The 24,663-nt window shown below is 46.0% G+C and overlaps 1 protein-coding gene across 8 annotated transcripts in view; it reads right to left on the bottom strand.

Annotated features, from left to right (window-relative positions):
• Positions 1 to 24,663, bottom strand: part of LOC118361163 (zinc finger MIZ domain-containing protein 1) — a 241,955-nt gene that overhangs the window by 22,108 nt on the left and 195,184 nt on the right. Inside the window, exon 1 of one of the 8 annotated variants that reach the window (XM_052475041.1) lies at positions 9,506 to 9,671. The exons of 5 other annotated variants lie outside the window; for them this stretch is intronic. Coding sequence is in view for 1 of the 3 variants with exons in the window: in XM_052475031.1 (XP_052330991.1) it covers positions 1,656 to 1,713 (58 nt within the window). In the remaining 2 variants the exon portion in view is untranslated. Of the gene's footprint in view, positions 1 to 1,655; positions 1,729 to 8,840; positions 9,352 to 9,505; positions 9,672 to 24,663 lie in introns of those variants that run through there. 2 more of the 8 variants (XM_052475036.1, XM_052475031.1) reach the window with 2 other exon arrangements.

Raw genomic sequence — 24,663 nt, 5'->3', positions numbered from 1 at the left:
AATGTCTAACATCTTAACACAGAAAATAAGCTCAAAGGGTGTTTGAGATCAAACAGCAAAGCCTTAATTGAGCCATGCATAAAGGAGAGGAGAGAGAAGAGAAGAAACGAGAAGAGGAGAGTTGACCACAGCAGAGCAGACTGAGCAACTCTGAGTCAATCTCTGAGAAGTCAGTCTCAGGCTCCCAGCAGGTTTCTGCCAGAGCCAGAGGGAGGAGAGACTCAGCCCTCCTACTTAAAGTGGAATTATTCCACCCTGCCATTACAGAGAGCTTATCTCCCCACTTAATCACCACCTCCGTCCTCCCTCCGCACGCCCAGCCTGTCGCAAGACCTGGCAAACTGCTATTTACACCCATAGTGTTCTGGTCAAAAGTAGTCACGGAAGGGTTAAGTACTCTGCTAGTATCCTCACTCTCTCTCACTCTGGCTCTTTCTTTCTCCCTCTGTTCTACAGTAATTAGCATTCGGAGTTTCCTTGTAATGGAGGACTTGCCCTCTATCATTAGTTAATGGAAACAGCAGCCTGTTGCCCCGGGTTACACTTCCTGCTGTTCACACAGGCTGGATGACTCAGGTAATTTAGCTAGTGGATATTCTCCTCTTCTACAGTTAAAGGTACAGTCCACATGACGACACCATTATATCTTTCTCTCTGTTGTTGACACTGCAATGTCTCAGCACTTGTACATGATAAACAGCAAGTTTAAAAGACCAGACCACACATTTCCACTGAACGTACAGTATGGATGAATGCAGAAAGCAGTGATGTCACAGACTAGCCTATATTACAGGCTTGACTGTGCAGCCCACATTACTCACAACACTCTGATATAGACACACATGCAGATCAGCTCACGTACAGTACACTACAGATAGAGGTAGTACTACATAGTACACACAGATATGAGACAGTACACTTTCTCAGAACATGAAAACCGTACATTGGACGCCGAATACACGCATTGTCAGAAGCCTATACACATACAACGTGTGATACAAGACAAAAAAAGCTATTTCTATGAAATTATAATCTATATAAAGCCCCAGCCAGTATGCTGTGTAATGTGGGCAGTATAATGTGTGCAAAATAAGAAATATGGAGAGAGGACATCTAATCCTCTTGAAATCAAGAGGTCTGCATCCAAAATGGAACCCTATTCCCTATATAGTGCACTACTTTTGTCAAAAATAGTGCCCTTAAAAGGGAATCGGGTGCCATTCGAGATGCAGACAAAGTCATGCTTCTGTAAAACCGTAATGGAACCCATTTAGCAGCCAATGATATCCTTCCCAGCCAATGATATCCTTCCCAGCTAATGACCCTCCACTCTCTCTGAGAGCCTCTGCCCAACCAGAAGCACATCCAATGGGTTTATAATCCCTCTCCATGACTCTGGGGCAGATTCAATCAAAACCACACTGCAGGAAAAACCAGCACAGGGTAAATAATCACATTCATTTTGTAAACTGTCTGTTTTTCATTTGTTTACTGAAACACAACTGTTGAGGTTTTCTCATAGTGCGAGTTTGATTTGGTCTCTGTGAGCATACGGAGCATACAGATGGAGGGGTGGAGGTGGAGTAACGATAAGCGGTCGGATGCTGGAGCCAGAGAGGGATGGATGGAGGGAGGGATGGAGCGAGGTTAGCTACCTGAGTCACTCTGACATCTCCTGCAGGTGTTGGTTTCTGTAGGGTTCAAATTACACATTTTACTGGGGAGGGAGGGGTTAATCACGAACAAAACACAAAATGCAGCAGCAACAGTCAAGTTAAACGTGCAGTCTGCAATTTATGTGTCTTGTATCCCTATGTGTGTGGCACTGCCACCAAATCCACAAACAATCGAGTCTCAAAGTAAACACACACACAAAACAGATGTTAGGCCCGCCTAAGAAAAAAATAAACGCAGGCTCATTTAAGCCAATCACTCGCAAAGAGCCTACCCTTCCACCCTATAGGGTCAGACTACATAGATATATATTTGCTTTATATGCATTTGATATGAATACTTGACTGAAAAAAAGAGATCCAGAGAGATGGATAGCCATGCACTATGCTCTTTAAAAAGGCAAAGAAGTTTAAAGTCATAGTTCTGTAGTGATAGAGATGAAGAGTTCTGTTAGTCCTACCAAGTCAATATATTTGTCTGAAATGCTTCATTGACCACACAAAGATATATGTTGAGAGGTGGAGAGCCATGATGGATGATGCCATAAGTAGAAAAATAAAAATACATGCACATTTATTCTGGTTGACTTCAACACAATACAGTTTTCATTCTTTAGAGGGCACACAGATAGGATTACATCACGCTAGTTTCCAGATTGCAATGTAGCCTAGAGTGAAGGCATAGGGGTCATGACCTGTGTACAGTATCTGACCTGCATTCAGACTGTTAAGAGACTGACATATGATGCTTTGCCAGGAATTACCCATGATACGCTATGATTAGAAGTATGTCCTTATCCAATCACTAACCCTGGGGTCAGGACCTTGCCATCTGCGCTATAGCATTTTCACAGCACAGTAACTTTAGACTCACACATTCGTGCACTAGCTGTGAGGATCCGGGAGGTTTCAGTGGTTAGAACACATTAGATGGATAAGATTGAACAATATCCTGAGGCTAAAGGGATACTCTGGGATTTTGGCAATGACAGATGAACTTGTGGATACCATTTTTATGTTAAGGAAATTAGAGGTAGTTTTGCGAGTCAATGCTAACTAACATTAGCACAATAACTTCCAGTCATTGCGCTAACACTAGTAAGCAATTGTGCTAGTGCAATTTAGCGACTTCCCTCAGACTGCACATAGACATAAAAATGGTATCCACGAGTTCATTTGACTCTGGGGAAGTAGATAAAGGGCCCCATTGCCAAAATCCCGAAGTAACCCTTTAAGTCAGCGGCCTAGGCTTCTTACAGAAGAGGAAACAGGGTGGCCACACAAACTAGCTGTGAGGATGCTGGTGGTTGCAGTGGTTAGACATGGAGCACATTAGATGTACAGGAAACAAACAACAGTGCAGCTCAACAGATCAACAGTGTTCACTGGGGACTGCACCCTGTGTGTCTTAATGAATCCCCCACTGTCCTCCCAGTACTACACAATCTTACTGGACGAGCAGCCAGTACTACACAATCTTACTGGACGAGCAGCCAGTACTACACAATCTTACTGGACGAGCAGCCAGTACTACGCAATCTTACTGGACGAGCAGCCAGTACTACGCAATCTTACTGGACGAGCAGCCAGTACTGCGCAATCTTACTGGACGAGCAGCCAGTACTACGCAATCTTACTGGACGAGCAGCCAGTACTGCGCAATCTTACTGGACGAGCAGCCAGTACTACGCAATCTTACTGGACGAGCAGCCAGTACTACGCAATCTTACTGGACGAGCAGCCAGTACTACGCAATCTTACTGGACGAGCAGCCAGTACTGCGCAATCTTACTGGACGAGCAGCCAGTACTGCGCAATCTTACTGGACGAGCAGCCAGTACTACGCAATCGTACTGGACGAGCAGCCAGTACTACGCAATCTTACTGGACGAGCAGCCAGTACTACACAATCTTACTGGACGAGCAGCCAGTACTACACAATCTTACTGGACCAGCAGCCAGTACTACACAATCTTACTGGACGAGCAGCCAATATTACACAATCTTACTGGACGAGCAGCCAGTACTACACAATCTTACTGGACGAGCAGCCAGTACTACACAATCTTACTGGACGAGCAGCCAGTACTACGCAATCTTACTGGACGAGCAGCCAGTACTACGCAATCTTACTGGACGAGCAGCCAGTACTACGCAATCTTACTGGACGAGCAGCCAGTACTACGCAATCTTACTGGACGAGCAGCCAGTACTACGCAATCTTACTGGACGAGCAGCCAGTACTACACAATCTTACTGGACCAGCAGCCAGTACTACACAATCTTACTGGACGAGCAGCCAGTACTACACAATCTTACTGGACGAGCAGCCAGTACTACACAATCTTACTGGACGAGCAGCCAGTACTACGCAATCTTACTGGACGAGCAGCCAGTACTACGCAATCTTACTGGACGAGCAGCCAGTACTACGCAATCTTACTGGACGAGCAGCCAGTACTACGCAATCTTACTGGACGAGCAGCCAGTACTACGCAATCTTACTGGACGAGCAGCCAGTACTACACAATCTTACTGGACGAGCAGCCAGTACTACACAATCTTACTGGACGAGCAGCCAGTACTACACAATCTTACTGGACGAGCAGCCAGTACTACACAATCTTACTGGACGAGCAGCCAGTACTACACAATCTTACTGGACGAGCAGCCAGTACTACGCAATCTTACTGGACGAGCAGCCAGTACTACGCAATCTTACTGGACGAGCAGCCAGTACTACGCAATCTTACTGGACGAGCAGCCAGTACTACGCAATCTTACTGGACGAGCAGCCAGTACTACGCAATCTTACTGGACGAGCAGCCAGTACTACGCAATCTTACTGGACGGGCAGCCAGTACTACGCAATCTTACTGGACGAGCAGCCAGTACTACGCAATCTTACTGGACGAGCAGCCAGTACTACGCAATCTTACTGGACGAGCAGCCAGTACTACGCAATCTTACTGGACGAGCAGCCAGTACTACACAATCTTACTGGACGAGCAGCCAGTACTACACAATCTTACTGGACCAGCAGCCAGTACTACACAATCTTACTGGACGAGCAGCCAGTACTACACAATCTTACTGGACGAGCAGCCAGTACTACACAATCTTACTGGACGAGCAGCCAGTACTACGCAATCTTACTGGACGAGCAGCCAGTACTACGCAATCTTACTGGACGAGCAGCCAGTACTACACAATCTTACTGGACGAGCAGCCAGTACTACACAATCTTACTGGACGAGCAGCCAGTACTACACAATCTTACTGGACGAGCAGCCAGTACTACACAATCTTACTGGACGAGCAGCCAGTACTACGCAATCTTACTGGACGAGCAGCCAGTACTACGCAATCTTACTGGACGAGCAGCCAGTACTACGCAATCTTACTGGACGGGCAGCCAGTACTACGCAATCTTACTGGACGAGCAGCCAGTACTACGCAATCTTACTGGACGGGCAGCCAGTACTACGCAATCTTACTGGACGAGCAGCCAGTACTACGCAATCTTACTGGACGAGCAGCCAGTACTATGCAATCTTACTGGACGAGCAGCCAGTACTACGCAATCTTACTGGACGAGCAGCCAGTACTACGCAATCTTACTGGACGAGCAGCCAGTACTACGCAATCTTACTGGACGAGCAGCCAGTACTACGCAATCTTACTGGACGAGCAGCCAGTACTACCCAATCTTACTGGACGAGCAGCCAGTACTACGCAATCTTACTGGACGAGCAGCCAGTACTACGCAATCTTACTGGACGAGCAGCCAGTACTACGCAATCTTACTGGACGAGCAGCCAGTACTACGCAATCTTACTGGACGAGCAGCCAGTACTACGCAATCTTACTGGACGAGCAGCCAGTACTACCCAATCTTACTGGACGAGCAGCCAGTACTACGCAATCTTACTGGACGAGCAGCCAGTACTACCCAATCTTACTGGACGAGCAGCCAGTACTACGCAATCTTACTGGACGAGCAGCCAGTACTACGCAATCTTACTGGACGAGCAGCCAGTACTACGCAATCTTACTGGACGAGCAGCCAGTACTACACAATCTTACTGGACGAGCAGCCAGTACTACGCAATCTTACTGGACGAGCAGCCAGTACTACGCAATCTTACTGGACGAGCAGCCAGTACTACGCAATCTTACTGGACGAGCAGCCAGTACTACGCAATCTTACTGGACGAGCAGCCAGTACTACGCAATCTTACTGGACGAGCAGCCAGTACTACTCAATCTTACTGGACGAGCAGCCAGTACTACGCAATCTTACTGGACGAGCAGCCAGTACTACACAATCTTACTGGACGAGCAGCCAGTACTACGCAATCTTACTGGACGAGCAGCCAGTACTACACAATCGTACTGGACGAGCAGCCAGTACTACGCAATCTTACTGGACGAGCAGCCAGTACTACGCAATCTTACTGGACGAGCAGCCAGTACTACGCAATCTTATTGGACGAGCAGCCAGTACTACACAATCTTACTGGACGAGCAGCCAGTACTACACAATCTTACTGGACAATCAGCCAGTACTACACAATCTTACTGAACAATCAGCCAGTCTCTCTGAAGCAGAGCTCAGGTCAGTGAGTCAAACTGTGGCCCCAGTAGGTCAAGCCCTGGTCAGCTGATATGTCTCTGTCTGTCCTGTGCAGTGCTGCTAGGCTGCAGTCATGCTCCAAGACACAGTCCCTTGGAACCACTCCAAGTAACAGTCCCTTGGAACCACTCCAAGACATAGTCCCTTGGAACCACTCCAAGACATAGTCCCTTGGAACCACTCCAAGACATAGTCCCTTGGAACCACTCCAAGACACAGTCCCTTGGAACCACTCCAAGACATAGTCCCTTGGAACCACTCCAAGACACAGTCCCTTGGAACCACTCCAAGACACAGTCCCTTGGAACCACTCCAAGACATAGTCCCTTGGAACCACTCCAAGACACAGTCCCTTGGAACCACTCCAAGACACAGTCCCTTGGAACCACTTCAAGACATAGTCCCTTGGAACCACTCCAAGACATAGTCCCTTGGAACCACTCCAATACACAGTCCCTTGGAACCACTCCAAGACATAGTCCCTTGGAACCACTCCAAGACACAGTCCCTTGGAACCACTCCAAGACATAGTCCCTTGGAACCACTCCAAGACACAGTCCCTTGGAACCACTTCAAGACATAGTCCCTTGGAACCACTCCAAGACATAGACCCTTGGAACCACTCCAAGACACAGTCCCTTGGAACCACTCCAAGACACAGTCCCTTGGAACCACTCCAAGACATAGACCCTTGGAACCACTCCAAGACACAGTCCCTTGGAACCACTCCAAGACACAGTCCCTTGGAACCACTCCAAGACACAGTCCCCTTGGAACCACTCCAAGACATAGACCCTTGGAACCACTGTGCAGGTCTACATTTCTCATAATCTTATATAATGAATCACACTCATATTGCAGTGCTTTAAGATTTTACATTGTTGCATTTATAATAGTGGAAACAAACATGCAAGTTCCGAGTTGTAAAACATGGAGAGAGAAAATCTAATTCCAAAGTTTCTCCATCAATGAAGCCATCAGGAGCTTCCATTCTCGTCAGTCTAAGTCTTTCCATGCTTTCAGACACGAAAACCCTCCTTTTATCTCGAACCACAGCAGGGGACCCTATTTAAACCCAAAGCCAGACTGGGATTGCCTGACACACACATGCATACACACTCATAATAATCTCAGATGCACACAAGCAAACACACATCACAGAACCATGAACACATTCAAACACCTTCCGATGTCTCTTCAAGCAGACAGCTCAACTCACAGATACGCTCACACGTGGTGCACACACACACACACAGGCCATGTCCGAAATCTGGCTTGTCTACTACTTACCTGAACTCCAGCTGTGTACTGGGTCGTTCCACTAATTAGGTGCCTTTTGAGTAGTGTAACTTGTTGAAAAAATGTGTTATTTCACCAAATTTTAACATTCTGCCGAGAGCACATGTTCAACTTAATAAAAAAACACTTATCATCTAATGTTAAATAAAAAAAAATACTATTAGGTGCTTATTAAGTGCTAAATAACTTAACAGGGCTGACTGTAACAGGGCTGTCTGTAACAGGGTTGACAATTTCATCTTAATGGAAGCTTGTTGTGTGCAACAGGGAGGGGCAATTGAATGCAAGCTTCACTAAACATTTCTAGCCTGTCTATCTATGGGTGTCAGGGTTGACGTGTACCGCTCGGCCCTTTCAGTTTTCCACCACAAAACACCAGGAAATGGCCAAAAAGAGTAGAACCAGCCCACATGCTTTTACACTAGGATTTGACTATTAGATGTTCAATGTCTCTTTGAATAAAACATTTAAAAAAGGAGTGGTTTCACCACATTAAAACAAGAGTTCAGTTCACGTAACAGGGTTGACCTTAAAATGAGGGACAGGTTGTTTTTTTTATACCTTAAAATGTATGATGAATAACATGAAATAAATAATAGTCTTCCGAAATGAGTGTCAAAGCAACAAAATAACTAGGGTTTTACAATGATGGTGAAACTTTGGGGTTAAGTGGGTTCCTAGAAGTCACAGAGGTTGCACAAAGGGACATGTCAAAATGCTGAACTTTGGCACCTTGGCAAGTCGTTATTCATATTCAAAATCAGATGTATAGAATTTTCCATGTGGTCAATATTAAAGGGCGCTTCATTTAATATAACATGCTTTCAAAAAATGCAATATTTGTGCATAATTTCCACTTAAAATATCAAAGGGACTAATTTCATGGAATGACCCTACTAATCGTACTACATACAATTTAGAACATACTGTTTAGTAACAACGATGCAGTAAGCTACAAATATCAACATACTAGGCTTATCCTACTGAGAATGCATCATCTAATGCGCAACTGCGTTGATTCCCGCCATTCGTTCATTTTGGTAGTGTCCCCTCAGCTGATTATCAGCTGTTGTCAGACACGTGGGTCTCGAAAGACAATTCTCTTCCTCAATAGTGTGCAGCGAATTGTACTAGATGAAAAGGCTAAATTAGTATGACATCCTGGCATTTTAGCATACTCAATACGGGTATTCGGACACGGACTCACATTCACACACCGCTCTCAGACTTACCCAGAGTCAAGAAAAGTCCCAGTGTGTCTCATCTCATTGTCGTCATGGCACAGGGAGTGAGAGAAGGCTCTGATGTCAGAACACAGCTAAGCTCCCACAGAGGCCAATGGCAACGCTCAAGCTTATTTTATTTCTCCCTTGTTTTAACTCTCTTTCCTCTGCCCTTTCTTTTATCTTTCACTCTGTTTTTGCTTTTTCTCTCCCTGCTGTCTCTCTCCCTCTTCCCCTGCCTCTCTGTTTCCCCTCCCCTTCTCGATCTCTCTTTCTCCCTTTTCTCTCTCTCTCTCTCTCTCTCTCTCTTTCTCCCTGTTGTCTCTCCCCCTTCCTTCTGCCTCTGTTTTTTCTCTCTCTCTCTCGCTCTCTCTCTCTCTCTCTCTCTCTCTCTCTCCTTCCTGTCCAGTGTCGGCACAATGCACATCTATTATTTAGAAGCAGTCTCCCGGTCTCCCCGGCTCAGCCAATCAGAGAGCTTGCGCCATAGTAATGGGTTCCTGCCTCCTGCTGTACCTGCTACCAGCTCCAACTGGCTCCACAGATGACAGGATGGAGGGAGGGAGGAAAGGAGGGAGAGAGAAAGGGAAGGGAGAGGAGGAAGGGGAAGAGAAGAGAGTGAGGGAAAAGGAAAGAGTCAGAGAATGAGAGGGGTAGAAACAGGGACTCCTCACCTCTGTCGTGTGGTGCTGTTATTTATGCCTCTGTTTTTATTCACTAGTGATCCATTGCACTGCCCCTGAAGCTCCAATCGCGCATACAAACACACACACAGGCACGTATGTACATATACACACACAAACTCTCTCTTGCTCTCTCTCAGACACACAGACAGCCCCACAGACACTTAGCTAGCGGGGAGGAAGGAGAAAAAAACGCAGCCAGCTCACATTTCTGACTTGCAGAAGTGGGTGGGATCTAACATGCTAGATAGACAGTATCCTGGCCAAAGGCCAATGCATCAGAGACAGGGGGAGACACAAACAGAGAAAGAGTGAGCGAGAGAGCGAGAGAGCGAGAGCGAGAGCGAGAGAGAGAGAGGGGGGGGGCGCACAGGCCTACAGAGGACCATCATTGACACACGGAGGTCTGATGCAGCATTTCACTGTGTGAAAAGTGCAATGTGAAACAGTTCTTCACCCAAGGTTTGTACGCTGTGATATCCTCCCTTCGCACTTTTCCTCCACAAAAGAGACCGGTTAAGTCAGCACTGTTCTATTGAAGTTCAGCTTTGGCATTAGCAAAATGACTTTTTACATTTCACTGTAAATGTGAACCAATGAATCACCTAATGTAAAATATTATAACATCATAAGTAGGTAAAATAAACATTTTCCTCCGTACCCTTTGAAAACGGAACACTTATCTGTTTCAGGGTTTTACTAGTTTGAAAAGTTTACTTTCATGTTGCAAAGTGATTTCATCATTAATATCATCTCATTTAAGGAGGCAAAGCTTAGTGTCAGACACACACACACTATAAATAGCCCTATAGCAACATCAGTTAATAATGCAGTAGTAGGACTGCTCTCTCTCTCGCTCTCTCTCTCTCAACAAAGGAGAATTAAAAAAAGAGAACTAGCACTCTGCCTCACGCAGCTACAGGGAAATAGAGAACTTACAGAGAAGTGGGAGAGAGAGCAGAGAACGGGTGAGTGTGTGTTTATGTGAGTGTACAGAATATGTTTTGCTTGTGAGTTACAGCCTGCCTCACACTGGAAGCAATCCGTCACTGTTGACACGCTGCATTTGTTGCTTTCCCTGACGTGTGACAGCAGATTTCCCAGGGAGCAATGCTTTGTTGATTTACTCAGTGCTAACAGCATTCCATAGTCCTGCCCGGCCTGACTGGCCCAACATTCTCCACACCCAGCCCTGCCTGGCCTGCTCAACATTTCGTACGTCTGAGATCAGAGAGGGGGACAGTCAGTGGAGGGACACTCCCAACTAATACAGAACCCTGGCCAACTCTCTCTGTCCCCATATTCCCTTCACATCCAAGTTAATTGACATCATTTTTCTCTACCTCTCTTTTGTACCTTCACATCCAAGTTATAACTTCTCTCCTTCTCCTTCTCCTTCTCCGTCTCCTTCTCCTTCTCCGCTCCTCTACTCTCTTCTCCCTTTCCCCTCCACTCCAAACAAATACATCCTTAACAGCCTTCTCTCCCTTATTTGTCCCAAGTTATACCTTTTCACAACCCTCTCGATTTCACTTTAGAGACGACAGTGATAGATTTGTGACAAGCAGCAGAGAGAGAAACAGGAGGAGAGTTATCCCCTCACTTTAATGCTTTATACAGTCTCTGAGCTGTATCTACAGCTCTATCGCTCAGTAGCAAATGTGTCAGAAGGAAATGAAGAGAGAGTAGCATCACTGTTGGCTAACTTGGCTGCAGACTGCAAAATCAAGATATGCAGGAACTAAAACTTTGGCTGCACACTTGTCTTAGTCATGCAGTCTCTTGCTCTCTCCATATAGTCTACCCCTCCCCCTAAACCCAAAAGGCCGTTTCGTTGTGGTACATATATGAATAAGGTCACATGGCTGTTTCAAATTCAAGCCCTGAATGAGTGATATTAAATACTTCTCTATTGTAAAACAGTTAATATTCAATAGAATCCAATCCGATAACTTTGTATTTATTTGCCAGAAACTATACTTTTTTTTAAATTTAAGGGAAAACAAGCAAGATCCTGCATCTTTCTACGACCTTTAGTATCCTCTGCCAACAATAACCAAACATTGTTGACATTCTGCTGTACTGTAGGGTAGTAATCACTAGCCTACATGTTATGCCATGACTTGTTGAAAGAAATAATACATAAAGCATCATTTAAAAAAAGAATCATCCTCGGTCACACCTTGAAATCAACCCGAGAACAACTCCAAACTCGCCCCTCTCCGGAATTCAGAAAAGGAGTTGGCGGAAATATTTCTTCATGCAAATATGTAAGCAGTGAGCATTATGAGCGAGAGGTGTAAATGTCTGTCGGTGTTGTCATTTTGAGGGACACTAATGTGTTTGTTGAATGTCACAGAGACAGCTTCAGGAAAGGACGGACATGATCTGAGACAGGTGAATGATTGACTGACTGCTGCCACTAGAGAGGAACCGAGAACTAGTTTGGTAACCATAAATATCCACTGGTCTGCATAGTACAACACCAACATGTGAAACACCTCATAATGCTCTGTGCCTTATGTCTATCCACTTCCCCTTGTAGGCATATGTCTGAGGAAGCCTATAAATAACTAGCAAATGAGTCAGTCAGATGAATAGGCTACCTTTTTGAAACAGTTAATTACCAATAAATATATTTGTTCTATGAAGACCTAACCTTTTAGGTAACTTTTTTTAATCATTTTAAGTTATGTTGAGGCTACCATAGCGTTGCCAGTTGATCTTGACAGTGGCACATCCTCTACCTCAGAGCTAACGTTAGTTCTTTCCTGTGAGGAATGGGATTAGGGTTAGCTCTAGTCTTTGTAGGGCAGCATAACCATAATCTAATGACTCTCCAGCAGGGAAGTGAACAGTCTGCAGGTAATCCACAGCCATGGCTAACGGCTAACAGCGAACTGCAGCTGGGTAATCCCAGATACAGCAACTGCAAGCAACTATCGGCTAACAGCTGTCGGCTAACAGCTAATTGCTAACTGCAGCTAGTAATGCAGCCACAGCAACAGATATTCATTTTATATATTTATTTAACCTTTATTTAACTAGGCAAGTCAATTAAGAACATTCTTATTTACAATGATGGATGACCAAGAGGCAAAAGGCCTCCTGTGGGGATGAGGCTGGGATACAGTAACAAACACAAAGCTAATAATAGAAGTGGCACCAAGGTGGCCTTTTGCGTGGGGTAGCCATGCTAACAGCTAATTCCATCACAACAGTGTGGATAGAGGCAGCTACACTCCTACATATTTATTTGGGCAGTGAAGTTAAAACATTTATTTTTGGCTCTATACTCCTGCATTGTGGATTTGAGAACAAATATTTCATATGAGGTCGACAGTACAGAATATGGACGCTAACATGATTACAGATGATCATGAACGAATCGTGAATAATGATGAGTGAGAAAGTTACACAATACACAAAAGATCATGCCCCCAAAACATGCTAACCTCTCACCATTACAATAACAGGGGAGGTTAGCATTTTTGGGGGGGAATGATATTTATGGCTCTGTAACTTTCTCACTCATCATTATTCACGATTCATTCATGATTATCCGTAATCATGGTAGAATCCACATTAATATAGTGTTCAGAAACATATTCTATTGTTATGTACAATAAAATGACTCAATACATTATTTACCATTAATTTCTATTGGGCACAACATAATCCGATACACAACCACAACAAACTGCAAATGCATCCAACACATTTGTAGAGTCACAAGCTTGATGTAGTCATTGCGTGCTATGAATATGGGACCACATACTAAACTTTTGTTTATGACACCTTCAAATGGGGGAATAGATACATAAAGTTATTTCATATCCAAAACAGTGAAACATGTGTATGAAAATACACTCAAATAAAAGGTGACATTCTGTACTGTTGCCTCATAAAACATCCAAAATGCTGGAGTATAGAGACAAATTAAAAGATTTAGCTACACTGTCCAAATAAGTACATAGGGGAGTGTACTGTACGCTCACAGTAAACTAATGCTAGCCCAATAGGATCTCAGTCTCTTCTCTGACTAATCGCAGATTAATGCGGCAGGTTAATCTCTCACTCAGAGGTCACAACCCCCAGACAGCTCATCCTTACCACCACACACACGCATATACACGCACACGCACACGCACACACACACACACACACACACACACACACACACACACACACACACACACACACACACACACACAGGCGTACACACTAAATAATATGACTATGCACACACGCCACATAGTCCTAGGCAAACAGGCTGCTTACATACAGCCTCTACAAACAGAGGTAAAGTTAACATTTGTATTATTTGACATATCTAGCATTTTCATTAATACTTGGCCTATAAGGGTACAGACAATCTCTTTCCATTTGAACATCTCCACTGTAATAACCATCCTGTCACTGTTTGATTGATCAGCATACAGAGCGGAGCTGGAGGACCAGGCTGGCCCCTCCCCTCCCCTCCCCAGAGATGGCCAGAGTGGACCTCAGACTCCTGCTCTCCTTCTGAGCTCTCAGGTGTCAGATATGGGACCCTCTGTCGCCAGCCTGGCTGTCAGGGGATTGTGCTGGGGCTGCACTTTATGTGCACGGAGACACACATACACTTGCAGGCAAGTGCACACACACACAAAACACACACACACACACATACAGGCCGTGCTGGTGATGGGCTGGTGCATCACCTAGTCCAGCCTCACATAGAGGCCTTAAGAGTGTCTGTGTGTATTTGTGTGTGTTCTGCGACCGTCGCCCTCTTGTCTGGTTCCTCAGACAGACGTCCTTGCAACCGAGGTAAGATGGATGTTGGCTGTCTGAGTGAGAACAGTCTGAGGCTCATCTGCCTTCATCACATCTCCCATCTCCCATCTCTTTCTCCCCATCCCTCCCAGTCTCTCTCTCTCCACCTCTGTTTCTCTCTCTCCCCCTCCCTCCCTCCCTCCCTCCCTCCCTCCCTCCCTCCCTCCCTCCCTCCCTCCCTCCCTCCCTCCCTCCCAGCATCATATCTCCATCCCTAACTCTCCTCCCTCCCTCTCCCTCCCATCCTTCCCTCTCTTTCTTCATTCCCTACTTATGTATAATTCCTTTCAGGACATCTCCCATTAGTCTCTGTGCATAAACAGCTTTCCTTCTAGGTGGTGGGCCGGTTTAGTTTTCGAGATGATCGATCTCTGTCGAGGGAGGAGATGGTTTTTTGCTGTTGTTTTTATAATACATATTGTGTATATTTATTTATTCTGAACACATTTCCGTTTGTTGGCAATATAAATTCTTGTAAAATGTTTTCAAAATACTTACTTTTATGTTCGCTAGCTGAACAGGCAAACACCGCCGAGTACTAAACTATAAACCAATCAAAACCCGTGAACTATCTCTGCTGATTACGTCTGCCAATCACATAATCTGTATCTAAGGCAGGTGGCGGTGACAGCTGGTGGTGACAACTCGAAAGAGATCTCCGTCCGACAAGCTGCAATCGAACTGTTGAGTGATAGAAATGTGATACCATCAACGCAAGCTGTAAAATGACTCCTAACTTAGAGTACAGGAACCATAGTAATGTAGCTAACTTGCTAGTTAGCTAGCTAGTTACAACAAGAAGATCTGTTGCTAGCTACCAGGAGCAGATTCATTACCTTCAGAAAGTATTCACACCCCTTTACTTTTCCCCCAAAAATTGTTACAGCCTGAATTTAAAATGGATTAAATTTACATTTTGTGTCACGGATCTACACACAATACCCCATAATGTCAAAGTGGACTTTTGTTTGTAGAATTAATTTTTAAATAATAAAAAATGAAAAGCTGAAATGTCTCGAGTCAATAAGTATTCAACCCATTTGTTATGGCATGTCTAAATCATTTCAGGAGTAAAAATGTGCTTAACAAATCACATAATAAGTTAGATGGACTAATTCCGTGGTCAATAATAGTGGTTAACATTTTATGACAACCCCATCTCTGTACCCCACACATACAATTATCGGTAAGGTCCCTCAATCGAGTAGTGAATTTCAAGAACAAATTCAAGCACAAAGACTAGGGAGGTTTTTCAAAACCTCACAAAGATGGGCAACGATGCTGAATATCCCTTTGAGCATGGTGAAGTTATTAATTAGGCTTCGGATGGTGACCCCAGTCTTCAAATCAAATGACATTTTATTTGTCACATACACATGGTTAGCAGATGTTATTGCGAGTGTAGCGAAATGCTTGTGCTTCCAGTTCCGACAATGCAGTAATAACCAACGAGTAATCTAGCTAACAATTCCAAAACTATTACCCTATACACACAAGTGTAAAGGGATAAAGAATATGTACATAAAGATATATGAATGAGTGATGGTACAGAGCGGCATAGGCAAGATGCAGTAGATGGTATCGAGTACAGTATATACATATGAGATGGGTATGTAAACAAAGTGGCATAGTTAAAGTGGCTAGTGATACATGTATTACATAAAGATGCAGTAGATGACATAGAGTACAGTATATACGTATACATATGAGATAAATAATGTAGGGTATGTAAACATTATATTAAGTAGCATTGTTTAAAGTGGCTAGTGATATATTTTACATCAATTCCCATCAATTCCCATTATTAAAGTGGCTGGAGTTGAGTCAGTGTGTTGGCAGCAGCCACTCAATGTTAGTGGTGGCTGTTTAACAGTCTGATGGCCTTGAGATAGAAGCTGTTTTTCAGTCTCTCGGTCCCAGCTTTGATGCACCTGTACTGACCTCGCCTTCTGGATGATAGCGGGGTGAACAGGTAGTGGCTCGGGTGGTTGTTGTCATTGATGATCTTTATGGCCTTCCTGTGACATCGGGTGGTGTAGGGGTCCTGGAGAGCAGGTAGTTTGCCCCCTGTGATGCGTTGTGCAGACCTCACTACCCTCTGGAGAGCATTACGGTTGTGGGCGGAGCAGTTGCCGTACCAGGCGGTGATACAGCCCGAAAGGATGCTCTCGATTGTGCATATGTAGAAGATTGTGGGTGCTTCAGCCTCCTGAGGTTGAAGAGGCTCTGCTGTGCCTTCTTCACGATGCTGTCTGTGTGGGTGGAACAATTCAGTTTGTCTGTGATGTGTACGCCGAGGAACTTAAAACGTACTACCCTCTCCACTACTGTTCCATCGATGTGGATAGGGGGGTGTTCACTCTGCTGTTTCCTGAAATCCACAATCATCTCCTTAGTTTTGTTGACGTTGAGTGTGAGGTTATTTTCCTGACACCACACTCCGAGGGCCCTCACCTCCTCCCTGTAGGCCGTCTCGTCGTTGTTGGTAATCAAGCCTACCACTGTTGTGTCGTCCAAAACTTGATGATTGAGTTGGAGGCGTGCGTGGCCACGCAGTCGTGGGTGAACAGGGAGTACAGGAGAGGGCTCAGAAAGCACCCTTGTGGGGCCCCAGTGTTGAGGATCAGCGGGGTGGAGATGTTGTTACCTACCCTCACCACCTGGAGGCGGCCCGTCAGGAAGTCCAGTACCCAGTTGCACAGGGCGGGGTCGAGACCCAGGGTCTCGAGCTTGATGACGAGTTTGGAGGGTACTATGGTGTTAAATGTTGAGCTGTAGTCGATGAACAGCATTCTCACATAGGTATTCCTCTTGTCCAGATGGGTTAGGGCAGTGTGCAGTGTGGTTGAGATTGCATCGTCTGTGGACCTATTTGGGCGGTAAGCAAATTGGAGTGGGTCTAGGGTGTCAGGTAGGGTGGAGGTGATATGGTCCTTGACTAGTCTCTCAAAGCACTTCATGATGACGGAAGTGAGTGCTACGGGGCGGTAGTCGTTTAGCTCAGTTACCTTAGCTTTCTTGGGATCAGGAACAATGGTGGCCCTCTTGGAGCATGTGGGAACAGCAGACTGGGATAGGGATTGATTGAATATGTCTGGAAACACACCAGCCAGCTGGTCTGCGCATGCTCTGAGGGCGCGGCTGGGGATGCCGTCTGGGCCTGCAGCCTTGCGAGGAATAACACGTTTAAATGTTTTACTCACCTCGGCTGCAGTGAAGGAGAGTCCGCATGTTTTGGTTGCGGGCCGTGTCAGTGGCACTGTATGGTCCTCAAAGCGGACAAAAAAGTTATTTAGTCTGCCTGGGAGCAAGGCATCCTGGTCCGTGACTGGGCTGGTTTTCTTTTTGTAATCCGTGATTGACTGTAGACCTTGCCACATACCTCTCTTGTGTCTGAGCCGTTGAATTGCGATTCTACTTTGGCTCTATACTGACGCTTAGCTTGTTTGATTGCCTTGCGGAGGGAATAGCTACACTGTTTGTATTCGGTCATGCTTCCGGTCACCTTGCCCTGATTAAAAGCAGTGGTTCGCGCTTTCAGTTTCACGCGAATGCTGCCATCAATCCACGGTTTCTGGTTTGGGAATGTTTTAATCGTTGCTATGGAAACGACATCTTCAACGCACGTTCTAATGAACTCGCTCACCGAATCAGCGTATTCGTCAATGTTGTTGTTTGACGCAATACGAAACATATCCCAGTCCACGTGATGGAAGCAGTCTTGGAGCGTGGAATCAGATTGGTCAGACCAGCGTTGAACAGACCTCAGCGTGGGAGCTTCTTGTTTTAGCTTCTGTCTGTAGGCAGGGAGCAACTAAATGGAGTCGTGGTCAGCTTTTCAAAAATGAGGGCGGGGAGGGCCTTATATGCATCGCGGAAGTTAGAATAGCAATGATCCAAGGTTTTACCAGCCCTGGTTGCACAATCGATATGCTGATACAATTTAGGGAGTCTTGTTTTCAGATTAGCCTTGTTAAAATCCCCAGCTACAATGAATGCAGCCTCAGGATATGTGGATTCCAGTTTGCAAAGAGTCAAATAAAGTTTGTTCAGAGCCATCGATGTGTCTGCTTGGGGGGGGAATATATACGGCTCTGATTACAATCGAAGAGAATTCCCTTGGTAGATAATGCGGTCGACATTTGATTGTGAGGAATTCTAAATCAGGTGAACAGAAGGACTTGAGTTCCTGTATGTTGTTGTGACCACACCACGTCTCGTTAACCATAAAGCATATGCCCCCGCCCCTCTTCTTACCAGAAAGATGTTTGTTTCTGTCGGCGCGATGCGTGGAGAAACCAGCTGGCTGCACCGACTCCGATAGCGTCTCTCCAGTGAGCCATGTTTCCGTGAAGCAAAGAACGTTACAGTCCCTGATGTCCCTCTGGAATGCTACCCTTGCTCGGATTTCATCAACCTTGTTGTCAAGAGACTGGACATTGGCGAGTAGTATGCTAGGGAGTGGCGCGCGATGTGCCCGTCTCCGGAGCCTGACCAGAAGACCGCTTCGTTTGCCTCTTTTACGACGTCGTTGTTTTGAGTCGCAGGCTGGGATCCATTCCGTTGTCCTGGGTGGAAGGCAGAACACAGGATAAGCTCTGGTAAAGCCATATTCTTGGTCGTACTGATGGTGAGTTGAAGTTGCTCTTATATTCAGTAGTTCTTCTCGACTGTATGTAATGAAACCTAAGATGACCTGGGGTACCAATGTAAGAAATAACACGTAAAAAAACAGTTTCCTAGGAACGCGAAGCGAGGTGGCCATCTCTGTCGGCGCCGGAAGTAGAGTCTTAGATCGCTTGTACTGTACGCTTGTACTGTGAAGCAGGTTCTTATTGAGGATTTGCCTATATTTGGTTCCATTCATTGTTCTCTCTATCCTTACCAGTCTCTGCCGCTGAAAAGCTTCCCCATAGCATGACGCTGCCACCACAATGCTTCACGGTAGGGATGGTGATAGATAGGTGACGACCTGTGGCAAATTTTCTCCAGACATAGCGCTTTGCACTCAGGTCAACTAGTTACATTTTTGCCTCATCAGAACTCATCATTTTTTGTCTTATGCTCTCAGAGTCTTTCACATGCCTTTTTGAAAACTCTAGGCATTCTGTCCAGTGCCTTTTTTCTCAGGAGTGGCTTCCGTCTGGTCACACTTCCATAAATCTCAGATTGGTGAAGTGCTGTAGAAACTATTGTTCCTCTGGCAGGTTCGCCCATTTAAAAAAATATATATATATTTCACCTTTATTTAACCAGGTAGGCTAGTTGAGAGCAAGTTCTCATTTACAACTGCGACCTGGCCAAGATAAAGCAAAGCAGTGCGACAAAAGCAACAGTACAGAGTTACACATGGGATAAACAAACGTACAGTCAATAACACAATAGAAAAACAAAAGTCTATATACATTGTGTGCAAATGAGGTAAGACAAGAAGAGGTAAGGCAATAAATACGCCATGGTGGCAAAGTAATTATAATATAGCATTTAATCACTGGAATGGTAGATGTGCAAAAGATGAATGTGCAAGTAGAGATACCTGAGTGCAAAGGAGCAAAATAAATAAATACAGTATGGGGATGAGGTAGTTGGATGGGCTAATTACAGATGGGCTATGTTCAGGTGCAGTGATATGTGAGCTGCTCTGACAACTGGTGCTTAAAGCTAGAGAGGGAGATATGTGTCTCCAGCTTCAGTGATTTTTGCAGTTCGTTCCAGTCATTGGCAGCAGAGAACTAGAAGGAAAGGCGGCCAAAGGAGGAATTGGCTTTGGGGGTGACCAGTGAGATATACCTGCTGGGGAGCGTGCTACGGGTGGGTGCTGCTATGGTGACCAGTGAGCTGAGATAAGGCGGGGCTTTACCCAGCAAAGACTTGTAGATTACCTGGAGCCAGTGGGTTTGGCGACAAGTATGAAGCGAGGGCCAGCCAACAAGAGCGTACAGGTCGCAGTGGTGGGTGGTATATGGGGCTTTGGTGACAAAACGGATGGCACTGCGATAGAAAGCATCCAATCAGTTTTACAAGGGTATGTTTGGCAGCATGAGTGAAGGATGCTTTGTTGCGAAATAGGACGCCGATTCTAGACTTAATTTGGATTGGAGATGCTTAATGTGAGTCTGGAAGGAGAGTTTACAGTCTAACCAGACACCTAGGTATTTGTAGTTGTCCACATATTCTACGTCAGAACAGTCCAGAGTAGTGATGCTGGACGGGTGGGCAGGAGCGGGCAGTGATCGGTTGAAGAGCATGCATTTAGTTTTACTGGCATTTAAGAGTAGTTGGAGGCCACGGAAGGAGAGTTGTATGGAATTTAAGCTCGTCTGGAGGTTAGTTAACACAGTGTCCAAAGAAGGGCCAGAAGTATACAGAATGGTGTCGTCTGCGTAGAGGTGGTCGTCTGCGTGGATCAGAGAATCACCAGCAGCAAGAGCAACATCATTGGTGTATACAGAGAAGAGAGACGGCCCGAGAATTGAACCCTGTGGCACCCCCATAGAGACTGCCAGAGGTCCAGACAGCAGGCCCTCTGATTTGACACAATGAACTCTATCAGAGAAGTAGTTGGTGAACGAGGCGAGGCAATCATTTGAGAAACCAAGGCTGTTGAGTCTGCCGATAAGAATGTGGTGATTGACAGTTGAAAGCCTTGGCCTATAGTGTCTTATCGATGGTGGTTATGATATCGTTTAGGACCTTGAGCATGGCTGAGGTGTACCCATGACCAGCTCGGAAACCAGACTCCATAGAGGAGAAGGTACGGTGGGATTCGAAATGGTCGGTGAACTGTTTGTTAACTTGGCTTTCGAAGACCTTAGAAAGGCAGGGTAGGATAGATATAGGTCTGCAGCAGTTTGTGTCAAGAGTGTCCCCCCCTTTGAAGAGGGGGATGACCACGGCTGCTTTCCAATCTTTGGAAATCTCAGACGATACGAAAGAGAGGTTGAACACGCTAGTAATAGGGGTTGCAACAATTTCGGCAGATCATTTTAGAAAGAGTGGGTCAAGATTGTCTAGCCCTGCTGATTTGTAGGGGTCCAGATTTTGCAGCTCTTTCAGAACATCAGCTATCTGGATTTGGGTGAAGGAGAAATGGGGAGGCTTGGGCGAGTTGCTGTGGGGGGTGCGGGGCTGTTGACCGGGGTAGGGGTAGCCAGGTGGAAAGCATGGCCAGCCGTAGAAAAATGCTTATTGAAATTCTAGATTATAGTGGATTTATCAGTGGTGACAGTGTTTCCTAGCCTCAGTGCAGTGGGCAGCTGGGAGGAGGTGCTCTTATTCTCCATGGACTTTACAGTGTCCCAGAACCTTTTGGAGTTTGTGCTACAGGATGCAAATTTCTGCTTGAAAAAGCTAGCCTTAGCTTTCCTAACTGCCTGTGTATATTGGTTCCTAACTTCCTTGAAAAGTTGCATATCACAGGGGCTACTTGATGCTAATGCAGATTGCCACAGGATGTTTTTGTGCTGGTCAAGGGCAGACAGGTCTGGAGAGAACCACGGTTTCACTTTGTCATAATGGGGTACTGTGTGTAGATGGGTGCAATTATTTTTTATTTTTTTACACTTTACTTGATACCTAGCGTAGTAAAATGTTAAGACAAGGTCATAACCATGTCACAATACGTCATAACAGCTGACATAACCATAATATGGTCATAACTTGATGTGTTATGTATTGCGTTATTTTATGGCTGGTTATGACAGCTACATAAGTGTCAAAACTCACAAAACCTACCATGGTAGTTATTTTATGGCTGGTTATGACACCTACATAAGAGTGTTAAAATCCACAAAACCCTTCCACACAAGGCAAAACATTCTATTACACCATAGTGTCACGACTTCCGCCGAAGTTTGTCCCTCTTCTTGTTCAGGCGGCATTCGGCGGTCGAATTCGCCGACCTTCTAGCCATCACTGATCCTCTTTTCATTTTCCTTTGGTTTTGTCTTGTCTTGTATCACACCTGGTTTCAATCCCATTCATTACATGTTGTGTATTTAACCCTCTGTTCCCCCTCATGTCCTTGTCGGTGATTGTTTGTAAGCATTGTGCACGTTATGTTCTGGTGTGCGACGAGTTTTGTACCAAATTGTTTTTTTAGTATATTTTGGTTTTCAGAGTTTTTGAGCACATATTAAACAGCTCCGTTTATACCAAGTTCAATCTCCTGCGCCTGACTTCCCTGCCACCAGCACACACACCCTTACACATAGACTACTTGTCAATGGTATTTTTATGTTTTATAACATTTTCTGAAGTTGACCATGTTGAAGTAACATTGTAATTGCACACACACTGATGTCAGACATGCACATACCCCAATGCCCTGTTGCTGATGACTGGGATGAATGCAGGAGCAGATTTCAGGAGCAGGACAAGACATCCTCTTTTTGACTGATGACTGATATAAGGGCAAGTACGTGATAGGCCTCTCTGACTTATATGACTCTGATGGTCATAATGTCACGCCTTGGTCTTAGTATTTTGTGTTTTCTTTAATTATTTGTTCAGGCCAGGGTGTGACATGGGGTTATTGTATTGTCTTATTGGGTTTTTTGTAGGCATTGGGATTGTGGTTGATTAGGGGTGTGATTGAGGCGGTTCTCAATCAGAGTCAGGTGATTCTTGTTGTCTCTGATGGGGAATCGTATTTAGGTAGCCTGGGTTTCACTGTGTATTTCGTGGGTGATTGTTCCTGTCTCTGTGTAGTTTCACCAGATAGGCTGTAATAGGTTTCACGTTCCGTTTGTTGTTTTCATATTTGTATAGTTATTTCATGTATCGCTTTTTTCCTTCATTAAAGACATGAGTAACCACTACGCTGCATTTCGGTCTGACTCTCTTTCCACAAACGAAGAACGGCGTTACAGAATCACCCACCACACACGGACCGAGCAGCGTGTTAACAGGCAGCGACAGCTGGAGCAGAGAAAGGAGGAAGTTATGGACAGCAGAGGCATGGAGTATACGACGTGGGAAGAAATAGACAGTTGGGCAGCAAGACCCAGAGAGAGTGCAGGAGCCCGCCTGGGATTCGCTGGAACAGTGCGAAGAGGGCTATAGGCGAATGGAATCGAAAAGAAAGAGACGGCGGCGCAGAGCGAAACCCGAAAGTCACCCCCAAATATTTATTGGGGGAGGGCTCAGGGAGAGAGTAGCAGAGTCAGGAGTCAGACCTGAGCCTGCTCTCCCTGTTAATCGTGAAGAGCAGCTGCAGTGGGAGAGGCTGCACCACCTGGAGAAATGGACATGGAAGGAAGAACTGGACGGTAAAGGACCCTGGGCTCAGCCTGGAGAATATCGCCGCCCCAAGGAAGAACTGGAGGCGGCGAAAGCTGAGAGGCGCAGATATGAGGAGGCAGCACAGCGTAGCGGATGGAAGCCTGAGAACCAGCCCCCAAAAATTCTTGGGGGGGGGGCTCAGGGAGAGTACGGCTGAGTCAGGAGATAGACCTGAGCCAACTCTCCTTGTTTATCGTGAGGAGCCAAGGAGGAGACCAGAACCAGAGCCGGTGTTAGAGGTGAGCGAAGCAGAGACTGTGAAGGAGTTAATGGGGAAAGTGGAGGAGAGAGTAATGAGGGAGTTGCTAGTATGGTGCTATAGATACGATATTAGTCCGACGGATCGTGTCGGGATTTAATGGCACCTGGGTCAGCGCTCCATACTCGTCCTGAGGTGCGTGTTAGTCGGCTGGTGAAAAATGTGCCAGCCTCACGCACTAAGCCTCCTGTGCACATCCCTAGCCTTGCACGTCCTGTGCCAACACTGCTCTCAAGATCTCCAGTACGCCTTCACGGTCTAGCCCATCCTGTGCCACCTCCACACTCCAGTCCTCCGGTAGGTAGCAGCTCCACGCGAAGGCTGCCTGTGCGTGTCCTCGATCCAGTACCACCAGTTCCAGCACCACGCACCAGGCCTTCAGTGCGCCTCGCCTGTTCAGCGCAGCCAGCGCTTTTCTCCTCTCCTGCGCTGCTGGAGTCTCCCGCCTGTTTAGCGCAGCCAGAGCCTTTCTCCTCTACTGCGCTGCCGGAGTCTCCCGCCTGCCCAGCGCCACAAGTGCAGCCAGTCTGCCCAGCGCCGCCAGTGCTCCCAGTCTGCCCAGCGCCGCCAGTCTGCCCAGCGTCGCCAGTCTGCCCAGCACCGCCAGTCTGCCCAGCGTCGCCAGTCTGCCCAGCGCCGCCAGTCTGCCCAGCGCCGCCAGTCTGCCCAGCGCCGCCAGTCTGCCCAGCGTCGCCAGTCTGTCAGGATCAGTTAGATCCACCAGTCAGCCCGGATCCACCAGTCTGCCAGGATCCGCCAGAAGTGCCAGTCGGCCAGGATCTGCCAGTCG

This window comes from Oncorhynchus keta, chromosome 2 (assembly GCF_023373465.1).
Source record: "Oncorhynchus keta strain PuntledgeMale-10-30-2019 chromosome 2, Oket_V2, whole genome shotgun sequence".
NCBI lineage: Eukaryota > Metazoa > Chordata > Actinopteri > Salmoniformes > Salmonidae > Oncorhynchus > Oncorhynchus keta.
This window is presented reverse-complemented; position numbering and strand designations above follow the sequence as displayed.